We start from the raw sequence: 22,605 nt of genomic DNA, 5'->3' as shown, positions 1-22,605 counted from the left end.
AGTGAACAAATAACACAACAATTACATATTTATTTCATTTATTTCATCAACAAAGTTATGCAACACCCAATTCCCCTGTGTGAAAAAGTAATTGACCCCTTACACTCAATAACTAGTTGTGCCACCTTTAGCTGCAATGACTCCAACCAAATGCTTCCTGTAGTTGTTGATCAGTCTCTCACGTTGCTGTGGAGGAATTTTGGCCCACTCTTCCATGCAGAACTGCTTTAACTCAGTGACGTGTGGGTTTTCAAGCATGAACTGCTCGTTTCAAGTCCTGCCACAACATCTCAATTGGGATTAGGTCTGGACTTTGACTAGGCCATTCCAAAACTTCCAATTTGTTGCTTTTTAGCAATTTTCATGTAGACTTGATTGTGTGTTTTGGATCATTGTCTTGCTGCATGACCCAGCTGCGCTTCAGCTTCAGCTCACAGACGGATGGTCTGACATTCTCCTGTAGAATTCTCTGATACAGAGCAGAATTCATGGTTCCTTCTATTAAGGCAAGTCGTCCAGGTCCTGAGGCAGCAAAGTATCCCCAAACCATCACACCACCACCACCATGCTTGACCTTTGGTATGATGTTCTTACTGTGGAATGCAGTGTTTGGTTTTCGCCAGGCATAATGGGACCCATCTCATCCAAAAAGTTGACTCAAGTTTCCAAAAAGCACCTGGATGATCATCAAGACTCTTGGAAGAACGTTCTATGGACAGATGATTCAAAAGTATAACTTTTTGGACGACATGGTTCCAGTACTGGTCAGATTTGTCAAATGGAGGGTGAGGGAGAGCTTTGTATGTGTCTCTGTGTGTGGAGTAAAGGTGGTCTAGAGTTTTTTTTTCTCTGGTTGCACATTCAAAATGCTGGTAGAAATTAGGTCAAACGGATTTAAGTTTCCCTGCATTAAAGTCCCCGGCCACTAGGAGCACCGCCTCTGGATTAGTGTTTTCCTGTTTGCTTATGGCCTTATACAGCTCATTGAGTGCGGTCTTAGTGCCAGCATCGATTTGTGGTGGTAAATAGACAGCTAAGAAAAATATAGATGAAAACTCTCTTGGTAAATAGTGTGGTCTACAGCTTATCATGAGATACTCTACCTCAGGTGAGCAAAACCTTGAGACTTAATATTAGATTTTGTGCACTGTCACACTCTGGCTCTGGGGACTTTATATGTTGAGTCAGGGTGTGTAGATTCCGTGTGTTTATGTGCTGTGTTTTGAGTGTCTAGTTGTTCTATGTCTAGGTTGGCCTGAGTGACTCCCAATCAGAGGCAACGAGTGTCAGCTGTTTGCTGGTTGTCTCTGATTGGGAGCCATATTTAAACTGTCGGTTTTCCTTTGTGTTTTGTGGGTTCTTGTTTCAAGTTGGTTGTGTTATACCGTGTACTGTCACGTTTCCGTCTTTTGTTGTTTTGTTCGCGTTTCGCTCAATAAATGAGTATGTTTGCCTGCAACGCTGCGCCTTGGTCTACTCCTTACCCAGACGATCGTGACAGAAGAACCCACCAAAACTGGACCAAGCAGCGAGTCGAGGAGCCATCGCCAGGGAGATCCCTAGCAGATCTCCGTGGCAGCCTCGACTGGGTCAAGCCGAGGGAGGAGCAGAGAGAGTGGACGTGGGAACAATGGAGGAAGAGCCTCGACTGGGTCAAGCCCATTGAGGAGCTGAATAGCGGGAGTTGGAAGCAGAGGAGTGAGAGTTGGGCGAGAAATATAGAGGCCTGGCCCACGGGGAGGAGAGAACCCCCAGAAAATTTTTTAGGGGGGCTCACGACGTGGACGACGGGGCAGCAAGAGGCCGCGATGGAGGCGGTCCAGCGGGTGTGCAGAGGAGGCCGCCAGGTTAAGGGGGCCACTGGTCACAGAGGAGAGGGAAAATGTGGAGGCACGGCGAGAGGTACTGGGGTGTGTTACCAGTCCGGTCCGGCCCGTTCCTGATCCCTGCGTGAGAGCCAGTGGTGTGTGTCCCCAGCACGGTCCGGCCTGTTCCTGTTCCTCGCATCGAGCCTGTGGTGCGTGTCGTCAGCCCGGCCCGGCCTGTTCCTGCTCCCGCACCGAGCCTATGGTGCGCTTCGTCAGCCCTGTCCGGCCTGTTCCTGCTCCCCGCACAAAGTCTGTGGTGCGTTTCGTCAGCCCTGTCCGGCCCGTTCCTGCTCTCCGCACCAAGTCTGTGGTGCGCGTCGCCAGCCCAGTCCGGCCCATTCCTGCTTCCCGCACCAGGTCTGTGGTGCGTTTCGTCAGCCCTGTCCGGCCTGTTCCTGCTCTCCGCACCAAGTCTGTGGTGCGCGTCGCCAGCCCAGTCCGGCCCATTCCTGCTTCCCGCACCAAGTCTGTGGTGCGTTTCGTCAGCCCTGTCCGGCCCGCTCCTGCGCTCCACACCAGGCCAGTGGTGTGCGTCGTCAGTCCGGTGAGGCCCGTTCCGGCTCCACGACTCAAGCCTGGGGGTGCGATCGTCAGCCAGGTCGGTCCGTTCCTGCCTCACGCGCCAAGCCAGGGGTGCGCGTCGTCAGTCCGGTGCCTGATCAGGTACTGGTCAGCTGCTCCACAACGGAGCTTAAGCAATCCGCTCCGTCGATGTCCAGTCCTGATCCAGTCAGCGGGGTCAGACCGGACCAGGGGCGCTACGGGAGGATTATGGAGGGGTGGTGGTCAAGCCCGGAGCCGGAGCCGCCTCCGAGGAGGAATGCCCACCCAGCCCTCCCCTGTTTGGGGTTTTTGTTGAGGCGCGGTCGCAGTCCGCGCCTTTGGGGGGGGGTACTGTCACACTCTGGCTCTGGGGACTTTATATGTTGAGTCAGGGTGTGTAGATTCCGTGTGTTTATGTGCTGTGTTTTGAGTGTCTAGTTGTTCTATGTCTAGGTTGGCCTGAGTGACTCCCAATCAGAGGCAACGAGTGTCAGCTGTTTGCTGGTTGTCTCTGATTGGGAGCCATATTTAAACTGTCGGTTTTCCTTTGTGTTTTGTGGGTTCTTGTTTCAAGTTGGTTGTGTTATACCGTGTACTGTCACGTTTCCGTCTTTTGTTGTTTTGTTCGCGTTTCGCTCAATAAATGAGTATGTTTGCCTGCAACGCTGCGCCTTGGTCCTCATCTTTGGTAGACGACCGTGACATGCACCAGCTGTTGTTTCCAAATATACACAGACCGCCACCCCTTGTCTTATCGGAGGCAGCTGTTCTATCTTGCCGATGCAGCGTATATCCTGCCAGCTGTATGTTATCCATATCGTCGTTCAGCCACGACTCTGTGAAACATAAGATATTACCGTTTTTAATTTCCTGTTGGATGGATATCCGTGAGCTTAGTTCGTCCATTTTGTTATCCAATGATTGTAGTTGGCTAATAAGACTGACGGTAGAGGCAGATTGCGCACTTGCCATCGGATCCATACAAGGCACCCTGACCTACGTCCCCGATATCTCCGTCTCTTTGTCATGAGGATTTGGGCCTTGTCGGGTGTCTGAAGAAAATCCTTTGTGTCTAACTCGTTAAAGAAAAAATCTTTGTCCAGTACGAGGTGAGTAATCGCTGTCCTGATATCCAGAAGCTCCTTTCGGTCATAAGAGATGGTGGCAGAAACAAAATGTACAAAATAAGTTACAAATAACGCAAAAAAACACACACAATAGCACAATTGGTTAGGAGCCCGTAAAACGGCAGTCATCTCCTTCGGCACCATTATAATCCAGGTAAAAGCTGTGATCCCTTATTGATGTCACTTGTTAAATCCACTTCAGTCAGTGTACATGAAGGGGACGAGACAGGTTAAAGAAGGATTTTTAAGCCTTGAGACACGGATTGTGTATGTGTGCCATTCAAAGGGGGAATGGGCAAGACAAAATATTTAAGTGCCTTTGAACGAGTTATGGTAGTAGGTGCCAGGTGTACCGGTTTGAGTGTGTCAAGAACTGCAACGCTGCTGGGTTTTTCACACTTAACAGTTTCCCGTGTGTATCAAGAATGGTCCACCATCCAAAGGACAGCCAGCCAACTTGACACAACTGTGGGAAGCATTGGAGTCAACATGGGCCAGCATCCCTGTGGAACGCTTTCGACACCTTGTAGAGTCCGTGCCCCGATGAATTGAGGCTGTTCTGAAGGCACAAGTGGGTGCAACTCAATATTAGGAAGGTGTACCTAATGTTTTATCCACTCAGTGTAGATATTTCAGTTGTAATGAGTGACATAATAAAATCGCTGTGGCTGAGATATAACTCTATATTTCAGAGTCTTAGATGAATGAAAACTGGAGGATGATACTTCATCTCTTTCTATAACTAGTAGACATAACTACACTCTAAGAGGAAGCATAACTACTGGCCGGAATAGCAAGCTCCCCATATCAGAGGGGTGTCGTGTGCTATCAGCTGTATGTTATACCCTCTCTCTCTTTCCAGGAATCCACCAGACACCATGGACAGCATGTTCCTAAAGCACTTTGAATATCAGAGGCTCCTTTACAGTGCTTTGGTTGATGAGGCTTGGGCAGAGCCCCAGAAGGTTTGGAATTATCAAGGAACTCAATTTAGCCCGTGTTAGTTTTTTCCACAATCTTTACCACCATCCTTCTTTTCCTCCTATTCATCATAACATTTATCTATGGTGTATTCTGGTCAGTAGGGATAGAGGCCATTTTACCACTAAATCTCCTCTTTGCCTTTCTTTCCCACATGTAACCAAAGTGTCTTGACATAAAAAAATACCTCATTCAAACGGAAAGTGATTAATCAAAAACTGTGGTGAATCAACGTTGTTTCCATGTCATTTCATCCATAAAAAACAATGTGGTGACATTGAATCAACGTGGAAAACTGATTGGATTTGCAAAAAGTTATCAACATAAGGGCCTTTTGTCTTTTAACCAAAATCCAATGACATGGTGAAATGATTTGTTGAATTCACTTTGATTTCACATTAGTTCAAAGCTCAACCAATTGTAACTCAAAACTAGATGATGAACTAACATCTGTGCCCAATGGGAGAGCTATTTAGATTTGAAAGAAGAACATCATACTATTCAGGTTTCTATTTCTGAAAAGGGTTCAATATTGCTCTCTGCCTTAGCCCTGCAGCTAAAGGTGCCCTCTAAGAGCACACATCTCTGTCTCTCTCTTTCTGTGTCTGTCTCCTTCTCTCTTAAACATAAACACACACACACACTATAATAAACACACATGCACCATTATACTGTGTAACAGTTATTTATAAATGACCTAGACTACCTGAATTCCACTGCAGATGGGACACTGGCCCCCACACCGTCCAATCCTCCTAAAATAAAGTCTCATTAATCAGACAGCAGTTGACTTTGGAAAGCCAAGGTGACATGCTGCTTGATTTATCACACTCTCGTGCACAGGTTGCCTTGTGGCTTGTTAGCACGCCACCACAGTCCAAATCCAAACCCAGTACTGGAATATATTATGTGACCGCCGTATCTATTTCACTTCCACCAGTTTAATTGTGTAGTTAGTCAACTAAATACAGTGTTTCAATGAAGCATCCAGCATTATACAGCATTATACTGACACAGATATAACACATCTGACACACTCAACTGAATACTAATTACATGTATTTTGCCATTCAAATCATCCCATTGTTATTGATGTACAGGGGTCGTTCCACCATTGAGGTGCCTTTTGAGAAATGTAACTTTAACATTCTGTCATAAAGAGCACACTTTCAACTTAATAAAAAAAAAACATGTTTTCCATCTCAAGAGGTAAAAAAAATTAAATAGTAAGTGCCTATTAACTGCCAAATAAAGTAACAGGGTTGACCGTAACAGGGTTGACGATTTCTTCTTAAATTAGCCATGATTCCCCTTGTGACAGGGGGAATGGAAGCTTGTTGTGTGTAACAGGGAGTGGCAATCGAATGCAAGCTTTACAAAAAAAGAAGAAATTGTAAAAATATTTCTAGCCTGTCTACCTACAGTGGCTTGCGAAATTATTCACCCCCCTTGGCATTTTTCCTATTTTGTTGCCTTACAACCTGGAATTAAAATGGATTTTTTGGGGGTTTGTATCATTTGATTTACACAACATGCCTACCACTTTGAAGATGCAAAATATTTTTTCTTGTACAACAAAAAAGAAATATGACAAAAAAACAGAAAACTTGAGCGTGAATAACTATTCACCCCCCCAACGTCAATAGTAGAGCCACGTTTTGCAGCAATTACAGCTGCAAGTCTGAAAATGTATGCACTCACTAACTGTAAGTCGCTCTGTATAAGAGCGTCTGCTAAAATGACTAAAATGTTTAAAAAATATATCTTGGGGTATGTCTCTATAAGCTTGGCACATCTAGCCACTGGGATATTTGCCCATTCTTCAAGGCAAAACTGCTCCAGCTCCTTCAAGTTGGATGGGTTCCACTGGTGTACAGCAATCTTTAAGTCATACCACAGATTCTCAATTGGATTGAGGTCTGGGCTTTGACTAGGCCATTCCAAGACATTTAAATGTTTCCAGTGTTGCTTTAGCAGTATGCTTAGAGTCATTGTCCTGCTGGAAGGTCAACCTCCGTCCCAGTCTCAAATCTCTGGAAGACTGAAACAGGTTTCCTTCAAAAATGTCCCTGTATTTAGCGCCATCCATCATTCCTTCAATTCTGACCAGTTTCCCAGTCCCTGCCGATGAAAAACATCCCCACAGTATGATGCTGCCACCACCATGCTTCACTGTGGGGATGGTGTTCTCGGGGTGATGAGAGGTGTTTGGTTTGCACCAGACATAGCGTTTTCCTTGATGGCCAAAAAGCTAAATTTTAGTCTCATCTGACCAGAGTACCTTCTTCCATATGTTTGGGGAGTCTCCCACATGCCTTTTGGCGAACACCAAACGTGTTTGCTTATTTTTTTCTTTAAGCAATGGCTTTTTTCTGGCCACTCTTCCGTAAAGCCCAGCTCTGTGGAGTGTACGGCTTAAAGTGGACCTATGGACAGATACTCCAATCTCCGGTGTGGATCTTTGTAGATCCTTCAGGGTTATCTTTGGTCTCTTTGTTGCCTCTCTGATTAATGCCTGGTCTGTGAATTTTGGTGGGTGGCCCTTTCTTGGCAGGTTTGTTGTGGTGCCATATTCTTTAAATGTTTTAATAATGGATTTAATGGTGCTCCGTAGGATGTTCAAAGTTTCGGATATTTTTTTATAACCCAACCATGATCTGTACTTCTCCACAACGTTGTCCCTGTCCTGTTTGGAGAGCTCCTTGGTCTTCATGGTGCCGCTTGCTTGGTGGTGCCCCTTGCTTAGTGGTGTTACAGACTCTGGGGCCTTTCAGAACAGGTGTATATATACTGAGATCATGTGACACTTAGATTGCACACAGGTTGACTTTATTTAACTAATTATGTGACTTCTGAAGGTAATTGGTTGCCCAGATCTTATTTAGGGCCTTCGTAGCAAAGGGGGTGAATACATATGCACGCACCACTTTTCCGTTATTTTTGTTTTAGAATTTTTTGAAAAAAATAATTTTTTCATTTCACTTCACCAATTTGGACTATTTTGTGTATGTCCATTACATGAAATCCAAATAAAAATCCATTTAAATTACAGGTTGCAATGCAACAAAATAGGAAAAACGCCAAGGGGGATGAATACTTTTGCAAGGCACTGTATGGGTAACAGTGTTGACGTGTTATGCTCGACCTGCTCAGTTTTCCACCACAAAGCACCAGGAAATGGCCATAAAGAGTAGAACCAGCTCACCTGCTTACTCTATGATTTGACTATTAGATGTAAACATTTTCTTTAGAAAAAATATTTTAGAATGAATAGTTTCACCATATTAAAACGGGATTTCAGTTCACATAACAGGGTTGACCTTAAAATGAGGGACAGACGTAAATGAATCCCTTGTCACATGGAAGAAATACTAATCTTCAGAAATGACTTTGTTAAAGCAACAAAATAACTAGGGCTTTACAATGATGGTGAAACTTGGGAGAAATGTTGTGATTAAGTGGGTTAAAATCTTCCTAGAAGTGACACAGGGTTGACGGAGGGACAGCTTGATTGAATTTTCCATGTGGTCTATATTAAAGGACACTTCGTTTAATATAACATGCTTTCAAAATTCAATGTTGGTGCACAATTTCTACATAAAATATCAAAGGACGCAAAAGGCACTCTTTTTTTCATGGAATGACCCAGAGGTCTTCTATGCCTCAGATCCACACAGTGGTGTCTGAACATCAAGCAGAATGACAACACTTCCTTTGTATAGCCTGAAGACAGGAACAGGGCTGAAGATACTAGGCCTGAAACCAGAATGGCCCCCAAACAGATGTCTTGAATTAAGTCCTCCTGCATCCCAGAATGCCTCTAAACCATAGTGGCTCATAAATCAATGTGGGCTACATAAATAACAGCATCATATAGTCAGGCCTTCTCTCTCTGTTTATACAGAATGACTCAGCAAATGTGTGGCTGGCAAACATGCCTGCAGTGAGACCCATCCAGCCTCCCATTAAAGAAGTAGTTAAATGCACATAGGGACAAGGAGAGAGCGAGAGAGAGAGAGAGCAAGAGAGAATGGGAGAAAACGAGTGAGTGCTCCATGAATGCTTGCCATATGGTATACATCTTATTCTGGCATTCCTCAAGTTTTCCAGCTTAATAAAGTTTTTCTTGTCTAGCTTTAAAAAATGTTTTCCCAACCAACTCACTCGGAAGCAGAGATATCAAACAAACCTGAAAACAAAAGCTTGTTTGAGAAACCAAAATGGTCTACCGGAGAGGCCCGTGGTCATAAAGGGTAACAAGGAGCATATCACTGGAGCCTTGTGTTGTTTGACTGTTTTCCCCCTGTTGGTAGTGTAATAGCAGATTATGATGAATGCTAAAGATAAAAGGGTAGGCGTTACAGTGATAGAAAGCAGGATGCCATGCAAAAATGTAATGACAACAATGGACCTTGTATCAATCACACTGATTCTTTTTGGACAACAAAGCACTAACTAGACCAAATATGGAAAATATGGAACACCAAGCATAACTACTTAATGTTTTGGGTTTGGTTTATTTGTAAATGCATCTTACGTAGAACAAAGAAAAATATATCATATCTATATAATATATCATCAATTGTCATTATGTACACTTCTTTAAATTTTTGCACTAGAAATTTACACAATCACAGAAATTACAAGAATAATATTTATGTTCCTTTTAGATGCATCTAGCTACAGTATACACATACATTCATGGGTTAAAATAACACCTGTTTTTAAAAGCATTTCAAATTGAATGGAAGGAATGCATCGCTATAAGCGTACTGCCCTCCTTAGACCTCTTAGGTTCAGGTATTGTTAATACATAAAGGACATGCCTATCAAAGACAGTGCAGTTTTGCAGAGGGAAAATAAAACCATTATAAAACACATACTCCATCCTTGCATGATAAGAAACACTTACAGTATTTGAGTTTTCATTTTTCCCTACCTAAGCCAATCATGTGTCAGCTGTAGGTGAGGAGGGTGACTACGGCACATGTGCATTGGAGGCTAAGATTTCTAAGACCATTTACTTTCACATGTTCAAGAGTAAGTAACTAATAAATAGCACCATGCAATTCCAGTTCTTATCCACCAAATGCAATGCCTCAGGAGCCTTGGCTTACTTAGCACTGCTATTAATTTGAAGTAGAACTCACAGTTGGAAGGCTGTAGGTTTGTTTCAGTACCATGCGTTGATGACAGGAGGCAGACTATTGTGTTGATTTTGAGGAGACACTGAACTCAGGCTAGTGAAGCTAGAATCCCTAAAAACAGAGTTAAACTATTTTACTGAAAACATTGATTACGCTGACATTGATCTCATGGATTGGGTCCCTCATAGCTCCTACACCAGCATTGTATGGAACTGTACATTGATCGAATGTCACTGACATACACACATACTTTATGTTCTGATTGACATGCTCATATTGGTGTACAGTATACAAAATGGCAGGGTAGACATTCAATGCTCATGTGCTATGAAGGTTTTATACAGCCGCCAACTTGTTAAGTGCTATCATTATGTTCAAACAGATACTCTGTACTCAGTTGAGATATTGGCCCCAAAGAAGGACATATTGTTACAAGGCCAGACACGTGGATGACATTATGATATTCAAATAGCATGAGCTTCAAGTCACGGACATAACACACATTCAACTAAATAAAAAATAACATCTCCTCCAGCTAATGTATACAAAAGGCCAGTCGGTTCACATATAAACAACACACCATAAAACAATGTGCGCATTTCCTTTTTGTTGCACCTAGTTGTACTGCAGTTGGCTGTTCACTATGAGCTGTTAACTGATCCACATGCCTTTTACCTGGCATGAGTCATCATAGTGCTCCTGTAACGAAAATAGAAGACAGCCTCCACATTTTGCCAGTAGCTTATAATGGCATGATCCTGATAATGATCAGTAGTTCAACATGAACGTTCGAGTATTAATATAAATCTTTTGGTTTAAAAAACTACAGTTGAAGTCGAAAGTTTACATACACTTAGGTTGGAGTCATTAAAACGTGTTTTTCAACCACTCCACAAATGTCTTGTTAACAAACTATAGTTTTGGCAAGTTGGTTAGGACATCTACTTTGTGCATGACACAAGTAATTTTTCCAACAATTGTTTACAGACAGATTATTTCACTTATAATTCACTGCATCACAATTCCAGTGGGTCAGAAGTTTACATACACTAAGTTGACTGTGCCATTAAACAGCTTGGAAAATTCAAGAAAATGAGATCATGGCTTTAGAAGCTTCTGATAGGCTAATTGACATCATTTGAGTCAATTGGAGGTGTACCTGTGGATGTATTTCAAGGCCTACCTTCCAACTCAGTGCCTCTTTGCTTGACATCATGGGAAAATGAAAATAAATCAGCCAAGACCTCAGAATTGTTTTTTGTAGACCTCCACAAGTCTGGTTCATCCTTGGGAGCAATTTCCAAATGGCTGAAGGTACCACGTTCATCTGTACAAACAATAGTATGCAAGTATAAACACCATGGGAACACGCAGCCGTCATACCGCTTAGGAAGGAGACGCGTTCTGTCTCCTAGAGATGAACGTACTTTGGTGCGAAAAGTGCAAATCAATCCCAGAACAACAGCAAAGTACCTTGTGAAGATGCTGGAGGAAACCGGTACAAAAGTATCTATATCCACAGTAAAACGAGTCCTATATCGACATAACCTGAAAGGCCACTCAGCAAGGAAGAAGCCACTGCTCCAAAACCACCATAAAAAAGCCAGACTACGGTTTGCAACTGCACATGGGGACAAAGATCGTACTTTTTGGAGAAATGTCCTCTGGTCTGATAAAACTGTTTGGCCATAATGACCGTCATTATGTTTGGAGGAAAAACGGGGACGCTTGCAAGCCGAAGAACACCATCACAACCGTGAAGCACGGGGGTGGCAGCATCATGCTGTGGGGGTGCTTTGCTGCAGGAGGGACTGGTGCGTTTCACAAAATAGATGGCATCATGAGGAAGGAAAATTGTGTGGTTATATTGAAGCAACATCTCAAGACATCAGTCAGGAAGTTAAAGCTTGGTCGCAAATGGGTCTTCCAAATGGACAATGACCCCAAGCATACTTCCAAAGTTGTGGCAAAATGGCTTAAGGACAACAAAGTAAAGGTATTGGAGTGGCCATCACAAAGCCAGGACCTCAATTCTATAGAAAATTTGTGGGCAGAACTGAAAAAGCGTGTGCGAGCAAGGAGGCTTACAAACCTGACTCAGTTACACCAGAGGAATGGGCCAAAATTCACCCAACTTATTGTGGGAAGCTTGTGGAAGGCTACCCGAAACGTTTGACCCAGTTAAACAATTTAAAGGCAATGCTACCAAATACTAATTGAGTGTATGTAAACGTCTGACCCACAGGGAATGTGATGAAAGAAATAAAAGCTGAAATAAATCATTCTCTCTACTATTATTCTGACATTTCACATTCTTAAAATAAAGTGGTGATCCTAACTGTCCTAAGACAGGGAATTTTTACTGTGATTAAATGTCAAGAATTGTGAAAAACTGAGTTAAAATTTATTTGGCTAAGGTGTATGTAAACTTCCGACTTCAACTGTACGTAGTAAAAGTTTTAAACTCCCTTGGCGATGAGAAGAAGGAATGTTGATGCATTAATTATAGGCAGGTTCATCAACAACAATTAATTCAAACCTCAGTGTAAAAATACTTTGCATAAGAAAACTTTTCATCTTATCTTTAAAATTTGAATGACGACAAAACCCCCCAAAATGAAAGAAAAGCTATTTACAAGACGTAATACACCTGTGAAGATATCATTTCATTTCATGTCGAGTAAGAGTTTTTGTTTTGTTCAAAATGTTTTCTCTTTTGAGTCTTTGTATCACCCAATAAATTATCACAGGACCACCAACGTACGTCACACACTCCTACACAAACACAATATTCAAAAACACTCTCTCCCTTAACCGTTGTTTGAACGTTCATTCTCTAAGTCCCACTGTCCCCTCTGCTATATGCACTATCCCACATTCATTCCTCCAACTCTCTCTCTCTCACACACACACACACAAACACCCTCTCCATGTCTCTCTGTGTGTCCCCTGGCGTGGCCTCAGTCTAGCAGGATGGGGGGGTTGTCAGCAGGGTCAGTTTGCGGAGCGCACTGTCCTGCTGCTTCGTGGAAAGCGGTGGACTTTGATGTGTTTGGACAGGTGATCACTGCGGGCAAACTTCTTCTCGCAGACAGGACACTGGTAAGGCTTCACTCCAGAATGGGAGCGCCGGTGTCTGGAGAGTTCGTCTGACCTCGAGAACCTGAGAGACAGACAGACCCAGAGCACAAAAGACATGAGACTTACAGTTGAAGTCGGAAGTTTACATACACCATAGCCAAATACATTTACTCAGTTTTTCACAACTCCTGACATTTAATCCTAGTAAAAATTCCCTGTCTTAGAACAGTTATGATCACCACTTTATTTTAAGAATGTGAAATGTCAGAATAATAGTAGAGAGAATGATTTATTTCAGCTTTTATTTCTTTCATCACATTCCCAGTGGGTCAGAAGTTTACATACACTCAATTAGTATTTGGTAGCATTGCCTTTAAATTGTTTAACTTGGGTCAAACGTGTCGGGTAGCCTTCCACAAGCTTCCCACAATAAGTTGGGTGAATTCTGGCCCATTCCTCCTGACAGAGCTGGTGTAACTGAGTCAGGTTTGTAGGACTCCTTGTTTGCAAACGCTTTTTCAGTTCTGCCCACAAATATTCTATAGGATTGAGGTCAGGGCTTTGTTGTCCTTAAGCCATTTTGCCACAACTTTGGAAGTATGCTTGGGGTCATTGTCCATTTGGAAGACCCATTTACGACCAAGCTTTAACTTCCTGACTGATGTCTTGAGATGTTGCTTCAATATATCCACATAATTTTCCTTCCTCATGATGCCATCTATTTTGTGAAGTGCATCAGTCCCTCCTGCAGCAAAGCACCCCCACAGCATCATGCTGCCAACCCTGTGCTTCACGGTTGTGATGGTGTTCTTCGGCTTGCAAGAGTCCCCCTTTTTCCTCCAAACATAACGGTGGTCATTATGGCCAAACAGTTCTATTTTTGTTTCATCAGACCAGAGAACATTTCTCCAAAAAGTACGATATTTGTCCCCATGAGCAGTTGCAAACCGTAGTCTGGCTTTTTAATGGCGGTTTGGGAGAAGTGGGAGAAGTGGCTTCTTCCTTGCTGAGCGGCCTTTCAGGTTATGTCAATATAGGACTCGTTTTACTGTGGATATAGATACTTTTGTACCTGATTCCTCCAGAATCTTCATAAGGTCCTTTCCTGTTGTTCTGGGATTGATTTGCACTTTTCGCACCAAAGTACGTTGATCTCTAGGAGACAGAACGCATCTCCTTCCTGAGCGGTATGACGGCTGCGTGGTCCCATGGTGTTTATACTTGCGTACTATTGTTTGTACAGATGAACGTGGTACCTTCAGGCGTTTGGAAATTACTCCCAAGGATGAACCAGACTTGTGGAGGTTTTGGCTGATTTCTTTTGATTTTCCCATGATGTCAAGCAAAGAGGCACTGAGATTGAAGGTAGGCCTTGAAATACATCCACAGGTACACCTCCAATTGACTCAAATGATGTCAATTAGCCTATCAGAAGCTTCTAAAGCCATGACATAATTTTTCTGGAATTTTCCAAGCTGTTTAAAGGCACAGTCAACTTAGTGTATGTAAACTTCTGACCCACTGGAATTGTGATACAGTGAATTATAAGTGAAATAATCTGTCTGTAAACAATTGTTGGAAAAATTACTTGTGTCACGCACAAAGTAGATTTCCTAACCGACTTGCCAAAACTATAGTTTGTTAACAAGAAAATAGTGGAGTGGTTGAAAAAACGAGTTTTAATGACTCCAACCTAAGTGTATGTAAACTTCCAACTTCAACTGTATATCAGTGGCACTGTTTCCCATAACAGCCTGAGATTAAAAAAAAGCCCCCTCTCTCTGTCTGACTACACCAGAACACAACACAGGATAAAGGATCTTTCCAATACTCTTCAAAAAAGAGTTCTACCCATATTATAGCTCTACCCATATTTGGGTTTAACACATGTTCACAGGAAAGTCAAACAGATCTGTTTTTGGTCGTCACTCTAATCCCTCGTTAAAGGGTTAACTCATTACTCCTGACAGACTGTGTGTGTGTGTGTGTGTGTGCGTGGGGCGTTGAGTCTGTTTAGTCTGGAACAGGGTATTGATTTCATAACATATCACGAGCAGGCCCTTTTCCCAGGAAGGTGTTAATTCCTAATGGTAACATACTGATTAAAGCAATTTAAAGTAATTCCTAGATATCTATTCCATAGACATTGATCATGAACCATGCTGCAACTGTGCTATTGAGATTAAATAATAGGATCCCTGCAAGATACGTGGTAAAATAGCTGCATACACACATGGAATAGCAGGTGCTACACATACCGTATATAACATGGTAGTAAAATGGTTACGTATGACTAGGCTACATTAGCCTATATGGGCAGAAGTCATTTTAAAACAAATGTGCTACTGCATGTAAACTAGATAAGTGGTTCTGGGGATATTATCTGCATGAAGACCGTGAGGTACATTTTTCTTACTCTGACATTAGGAAACCTCATTGTAATACTATTATATTACTTATGTACTATACGTTATGCGTCAGTACCCTCTATACCCCAAAGCTGATATTGTTCTATAACTCCATCATGTTGAGACATGATGGAGACAGTTCATTTAGTTGTCTCTGACCGAAACTCAGCCTCACCTTGTCCTCTAAGCCAATAAGTCTTACAGTGTAACTGAAGGGGCCGCAAAGGGACCCGATACACTACTATCTCTTCCTGGATGTTGATATGAAGTGTTTCACTGTAGGAAACTGTAAGGCATTTTATATATCTGCTATATGAAACTTTGTTATATAAGCAGTGGTTTAGAGGTGATGGAGGTTGGGTTTATGAGATCCTGAGTAAGGCTGTTTGTGGAGCCCCTGTGGGGCAGGGTGGGACGCCCAGGCATTGGGAGGGGAGCCATGATTCCCATCACCTCCACAGCTCAGTTAGGCTACACTCTGGCTCTGTTCGAGCTTGTCCCTGATCTCAGCCCCGTAGCATACAGTAATTACTGATAAGAGCTGGCAAAGGCCAAAAGGTGGGAACTTGAAATTACATAATCCCGCATGCAGCAACCACAAAGCGCTTTAGTTCCAAATTTGAAGAATGGACACTAAGGAATAATATAATAATATATATTTTTTATATATTTTTTACTGTAAGTTGAACCGGGTACAAAAACAAGACAAACCCTTATTTTAAAGCGTCATGGTGTTTTCACAATAAACGGTTTGGGTTCAAACCTACTGTCCACTAGTAACCCCATATCAATGTTCCCCTGCAAGTCTGTACAGACGTGAAAGTGTGAGTGCACCAACTTAAATGTGTTTGTGCCGATCTATGCTTGCCTGCATGCATGTACAATATATATTGTGTGTGTGATGAAATGCAAGAGGAATCACAGCTGTATAGTATATTTGTCATTTGGTTTTATGGACATGAAGAGAATCAGAGGAATGCCAAAAACACTATCTTTCATTACAACACAAGGCACTCAATTTGCAGATGGCTGGAGGTGCATATTTCCCAAGCTCACTTCCATTTCCTGACCAGGACGAGGGAAGGAGGAGGAGGGCTCCCTCAGACAGAGAGCAGTCTCTGAAGGCCACACTGTGCCCTGGGGGAGGTGGGTGGATACCACAGGACTGCTGAGCACTGCCAATCTTATCAGACTGCTGAGCACTGCCAATCTTATCAGACTGCTGAGCACTGCCAATCTTATCAGACTGGAGACCTTCTCTCCAGCTATTCCCTCGTTTACACTGAGCTTTCTATGTCTAGCGTTTAGCTGTGCAACTGTCGGGTGAAGAGGTTAGGGAGACGGATTTGAGACCAAAGGGCTGCAAGTTCATAGTTCATACAATAGGTTGAACTTTGGTTGTTGAAGAATTAACTGGATGTTGGATTTCCTATTTGTGGGACTACATATCTGGCTGGTGAATGAATGATATGCAGGTTGACGTTTATTGTCATGAGTCTTGTCCTGGAGGCAGACCTGAGCGATTCCCTCTTAGTTAGGCCAGCTGCAAAGTCAAAATTGGCTATATTGTAAAAATTCATGAAAACTAAAATTAGCGTTTTGGTCTTAATTTAGGGTTAGGCATAAGGGTTAGCAGGGTGGTTAAGGTTAGGGTTAAGGTTAGGGTTAAAATCTCATTTTATGACTTTGTGGCTGTGCCAGATAGTGACCACTCTGCAGAGCTGCCCCCAGAACAAGATTCATGACAAAAAAACACTAACCCACAAATAATATGGGACAAATGCATGCTTTATGCTTGCTGAGTGAGTGGAAACAAAAAAATATGTTTAAAACTCATTTGGCCCAGTATTAGGTCATGGATTATAATCTAATTAGTATGACAGAAAGTCAGTCAAAGCAAAGTGCTGCTTGCTACCAAAACTTTTAACTTCATTCTGCAAGTGTGTAACAGAATGCAGATGGAGAGCAAACAGAGAGACAGCTACTGTAGAGGGGGCAAAGTCTGCCCGCACTTCAAAGGCCTTAATCTAATCTCAAACTCTGCAATAGAAGAAAACACAGCGATATGGAGACAACGAGAGAGCATGAGAAGATAACAAATTATATATGGATTTTATACAAGGGAAACAAATCATTTTAGTTCATCATATCCAATCGAGCTGACGTACAATTTGGAAAATTAATTATGTTTTCTCGTCAAATTCAGCTCTGTGTTTTGCAAAACAGCTGGAGGGATTGACTTTGAAAGGAATCATATCACTCCCTGGTAATCAGCAAGCGAAGGAAGTTGATAACCCTGTTAACCTCTGTGAAGAATTGATGAATCTCAGATAATACAACCACAGTCAACAGAGATAGTTGCATACTATGTTGCATCTGCAACTAAAACATGGACTGGTGTCCCTAAACTGTCATACCTGGATGGACCATCACAACTAACAGCTGAACATCAACCCTGTTGCACTAACTGTCACTCCTGGACTTCACTTTTAACATACAGTGCATATAGTCACATGAATAACCACACACTGAGTATACCTATGAGCTCCACCTGTGAAGTAAGACTCTAACCCAACCTATAACGTGCTTGAACCCACTCACCTCCATCCACAGCCAGGCCAGGTGCAGGCAAAGGGCTTCTCCCCCGTGTGCCTCCTCAGGTGGGCCTTCAGGTGGCTGCTCTTGGTGTACATCTTGGCACATCCAGGGAAAGTGCACTTATGCATTTTTATAAGGTCCGCTACCGAGCTCTTCTGGAACTTCTGTCCTCCCACCAGGATCCCTGCAGCCTGGCCACCTGCAAGCCCACCCTCCCCGGGACCCAGGGGTTTGGAGGCTATGGGTACAGGCGCGATACGCACAAATTTAGAAGATGTGCCATTGAGATTAGCTGGAGACACCAGCTGGGGCACCAGGGCAAAAGTCTGGCCCTGGATGTTGACCAGGAGCTGGGCGATTTTGATGTCTGAGGAGGGCTGGGAGGTCTGCTGTGGTACTGGTGTTGGTATCGCACTTGGGATTGGCTCTTGCTTAATTTGGATTGGTTGAATTTGCAGGATGACAGGCGGCACACCGGACCCCTCTACTGATGCTGGTGTACCAGCAGTGTCCTCCTGTTTAATCCCACTACAAAAGTTGGAGTCTATTATTGGGGATGTTGGTGTGTGTTTGGTCTCTGTGGTAAGGAGAGTAGCACTGGCAACAGGTACTGTTTGGTCTGAGTGTGCTAGCCCAGGCTCTGACCCTGTCACCTGACTGTTTACATCCAACATCCCTCCCTCACAAGCCTCATTCTTCAACGCCACCACCTCCATATTCTCCTCCAGGAACTCCTCTATCTCCTCCAGGGTGGGCTGAAACAGCAGCCCTATGTGATCATCCAGGTCCGCTGGGAACTCAGGGAACTCAAAGCACTCCTCTTTGGTTGGCGGAGACAGGCGGTCCCTCTTTGACTCCCATGCTAGACCCATGGGGAGGATGGGTGGTACTGAGGGGGATAGAGAGGGAGAAACTCCACTTCTCAGTGTGGCCTGGGAGAGCAGGAAGTCCAGGAGACCATCCTGGCTCTCTCCACTGCTGCTGCTGCTGCCGTAGCTGGAACCCAGCACCTGGGACTCAGGGCTGGAGCAGGAGCAAGGGCTGGACGAGTCACTCAGGTCGTCCTCTGAGAACGGGGAGGACAGCGCCTGGTAGACGCCCATGTCTGTCACCATGTCCGATGCGTAATGGTCTGCCGGAGAGCCGGCGTAATACATGAAGGTCTCCTCGCCTATCGGCAAGTGATCCACCACTCCTGACCTGAGCCAGTCACAGATCTGCTCCTCTCTGGTTTATACTAGTTATAAGTGTGATTCAGTTCCTCCTCTTCTCCCTAGAAAAGAGGAATAGATGTCCATCATGTGTGGAAAATTGCATGGCAATGGAGAAAATTACAAGAAAGAGAGATCATGTTATCCTCTGCTAACAACAATAACTCAAGTGTCATAAGGATAAAACAAAACAGTTATTTGTATAACACTTCTATAACACTGCCTCTTGCACCAGAGCATGAGCCTGCCTGGGGCTTTAGACCAGTATTTCCCATCTCCAGTCCTCCAGTACCCCTAACAACACACATTCTTGTTGTAGCCACGGACAAGCACAACTGACTCAACTTATCAGCTAATCATCAAGCCCTCTATTATCTGAATCTGGTGAGTTAGTCCAGGGCTAAAACAAAAATGTGTGTTGTTGGGGGTACTTTAGGAGCTGGGAAACACTGGTTTAGACAGTAAATACCAGCTGGCCTGCCAGGGGTTAATGAGTTCTTATTAAACCTCAGCTTGGGCCTGGAGCACTGCCACTGAACTTTTTAGATGTTTAGATTTTGGTGAGCCGTTTTGCACGCCAGGAGTGTCCTTATAGCCATTCCCATTTAAAGAGTATGTTTCCACTTCACTTTCACATATGGTTGTAAACCAAGTTCGAAAATAGATGACCGACCACAATTGTCAAAGCTTTTCTTCTAGATATACAGGTAATTGACAAAATAAAGGAAACACCAACATAAAGTGTCTTAGCATTGGGCTACCACGAGCCAGAACAGCTTCAATGCACCTTGGCATAGTGGTGGAAAACACTGTCTTGGCGCCGCTCCAGAATCCAGAAAGTGTTTAATTGGGTTGAGATCTGGTGACTGAGACGGCCATGGCATATGGTTTACATTGTTTTCATGCTCATCAAACCATTCAGTGACCACTCGTGCCCTGTGGATGGGGGCATAGCCATGTGAGCCAAAATAATGGCCCAAAAAATAGCCTGCCCAGCAATTTCATAGATGAACCTAAGCATGATGGGATGTTAATTGCTTAATTAATTCAGGAAACACACCTGGGTGGAAGCACCTGCTTTCAATTACTTTGTATCCCTCATTTACTCAAGTTTTACCATTATTTAGGCAGTTACCTGTGTATCATTGCAACATTAGCCTAGTGTAATAGTAGTCCTAGTCTAATTCCCATAGGCTACTCCAGGGCATTCAACAGTTGCAGTCAACCTAACTTGTCCGCTTTAAATAATAGACTTGCTTAACCACACATTTCAGTGAATTTTATCATCAAGTGATGGGCAACTGATTTTTCTACTATTCATTCAATAAGATTAGTGGATATGATAAGTAAGGTACATGGTGTATTCTATCTTTACATTATTTAAAAACATTTTATTCATTTAGTAGACGCTCTTATCCAGAGCGACTTACAGTTAGTGAGTGCATACATTTTCTTCCAAGTAGTACCTGCTGGGGATTTTCCTTGGTAAAATTTAGGAAAAAATTGTCTGTACAATCGAAGAGATTTTGTTGGCAATGATTCTCTGCTGTTGGCTTTGATCATTATTAAAACATACGTGTTTTACACTGTAATAAATGTGGGTGCTTGAAACAAGTTGAGCGCCCCCTTCCGTAGACCTACAGCGTTCAGTGATTTGACCGATAATAACCTGAACATCATAAAAGCGTTGACAGCGTTGACTTGGCTACAACAAACACTTTGAATGGATCGGGCTGGGGGCAATGAACTTCTGTCATACTACACAGTAGCCTATTTGAATAAACCAAAAACATTATTTAAAAATACGTAGCAGATAAAATGGTGACAACTATGGTGTAGGCAATGTTAAAGAGATTTACATTGTAGGCCTAACCACATTGATAACATGTGACAGTCTCCCATTCCCTTTCTGTAAAAAACATTTTTTCTAGTTGAATGCAATAACCTATGCATCTAAAATATAGCCTATCCAAAACAGTGCCATTTTGATGCATACATCCACTGTGAAGAATATGTCCCTACACTATGCACATTATGAGCATATGTCAACATACTCAGCATAAACCTGTTCATTCGACGTAGCAGTTTTCCCTGGACTGTGTGCGCCCCATAGGCAGAAAGGATTGAGCACCATGCGTCCTCTCGACGTAAATATGTTGTAGTGTCCAGTGAAGCGATGGCCGAGGGAGCGCACCAGGGGACTCATGCGTTTTCTGCCATCACTTCCCATGTAAAACACTATTCACGGCATCATTTATGCACTTACCTTTATGTATAGAGAGAATTTTTTTCCTTTCACTTTTAGCAAGTCTTAGTAAGAGATCACTTCTCCGTTGGTGAGATGGCGTCAATAGGGTTGTAGATAACCCCTTGAGAGGAGCTTCTCATCGCAATGCGGAGCGGTAGGGCTGGCGCGACGATCTACTGTAGTAGTAGTACACGGTTACAGATGATTGGTGCTGTGTAGTTTATAAGTAAAATAAGGGGTTGGCAGTTGGTTTATGAAGGCTCGTCTGCTCTGCGCTTCGTATTGGTTGACAACGCTTGGAGGCTGGACTCCAAATGTGTCGTCAGTAAACTCTCTACAGACAGACTCTACCCACGTTCACGTCCACAGTTTTTATGCTAGTAAATTCATACCGTATATACAAAAAACACAACAGCTGTGATGGACAATTATATAAATGCCGACAGATAATTAGTTGTATGTTCGACATGGTGGGATCTTTTTGTGTCGGTAAAATGAATTAAAGTTTAAGTTTACTTCGATACAATGGTTATTAAATAAATGTTTGCGCATAAAGGCGTTTCCACCGCTATTTCTCTCAAGTATTGATTTAATAACCATTGTATCGAAGTAAATGTGGAGTCACGCGATGATATGGTGTGTGGTCCTCCCACTACGAGTCCGGAAACCATGCAGTTTATTAGGCTACAGATGAAATAAATGATGATGAACTTCACATGGTGGTGAAAGTGCACGGTGATCTTGATGCTCCTTTCCAATACATATCGAGGGTATTACTCTGATGACGTGATGATCGATGGTTGACTGCCGTTCGACAAATAAAACTATTCTCGCTCTTATCCAGAATAACCTCACTACGTAGACTAGCCTACATGCACATCCCACCCGCACTGTATCTGCGAGCTGTTGGCTGTAGCGCACGTGCCAAGACCAGAGTAGGCACATTTGCTATTTAATGCAACAGTTTTTGAGACAAAACTATCCGTAGAGTTGAAAATGCATGGCATTATATTGAACTTTAGATTTTTATTAGGTACATGATAACTTAAGCGAAAAAGTAAATGTTGTGTACACTAGGTCATCAAGTACTCAATCAATCAATCACATTTATTTATAAAGCCCTTTTTACATCAGCAGATGTCACAAAGTGCTTATACCGAAACCCAGCCTAAAACCACAAACAGCAAACAATGCAGATGAAGAAGCACGGTGGCTAGGAAAAACTCCCTAGAAAGGCAGGAACCTAGGAAGAAACCTAGAGAGGAACCAGGCTCTGAGGGGAGGCCAGTCCTCTTCTGGATGTGCAGGTGGAGATTATATGAGTACATGGCCATTAAGGCCAGATTGTTCTTCAAGATGTTCCAACGTTCATTGATGACCAGCAGGGTCAAAT

The 22,605-nt window shown here is 43.1% G+C and overlaps 1 protein-coding gene across 1 annotated transcript; it reads right to left on the bottom strand.

Moving 5' to 3' along the window:
* Positions 1 to 12,647: 12,647 nt before the first annotated feature.
* Positions 12,648 to 21,412, bottom strand: LOC121545913 (Krueppel-like factor 15). Its single transcript, XM_041856832.2, has 3 exons — positions 21,231 to 21,412; positions 17,757 to 19,026; positions 12,648 to 12,829 (listed from the first exon to the last, which is right to left on the bottom strand). The coding sequence occupies exons 2-3, from the start codon at positions 18,908 to 18,910 to the stop codon at positions 12,661 to 12,663; spliced, it is 1,323 nt and encodes a 440-aa protein (XP_041712766.1). The 5' UTR covers positions 18,911 to 19,026; positions 21,231 to 21,412; the 3' UTR covers positions 12,648 to 12,660.
* Between the last annotated feature and the right edge of the window lie 1,193 nt (positions 21,413 to 22,605).

Source organism: Coregonus clupeaformis, chromosome 30, assembly GCF_020615455.1.
Source record: "Coregonus clupeaformis isolate EN_2021a chromosome 30, ASM2061545v1, whole genome shotgun sequence".
In the NCBI taxonomy this organism is placed as follows: Eukaryota; Metazoa; Chordata; class Actinopteri; order Salmoniformes; family Salmonidae; genus Coregonus; species Coregonus clupeaformis.
This window is presented reverse-complemented; position numbering and strand designations above follow the sequence as displayed.

Excerpts from the sequence above, each read along its gene's own strand:
- LOC121545913 (XM_041856832.2), bottom strand. The coding sequence starts at position 18,910 with ATGTATTACGCCGGCTCTCCGGCAGACCATTACGCATCGGACATGGTG. Across the intron at positions 12,830-17,756 it reads TGGCCTGGCTGTGGATGGAG|GTTCTCGAGGTCAGACGAAC; the intron begins GTGAGTGGGTTC and ends TCTGTCTCTCAG.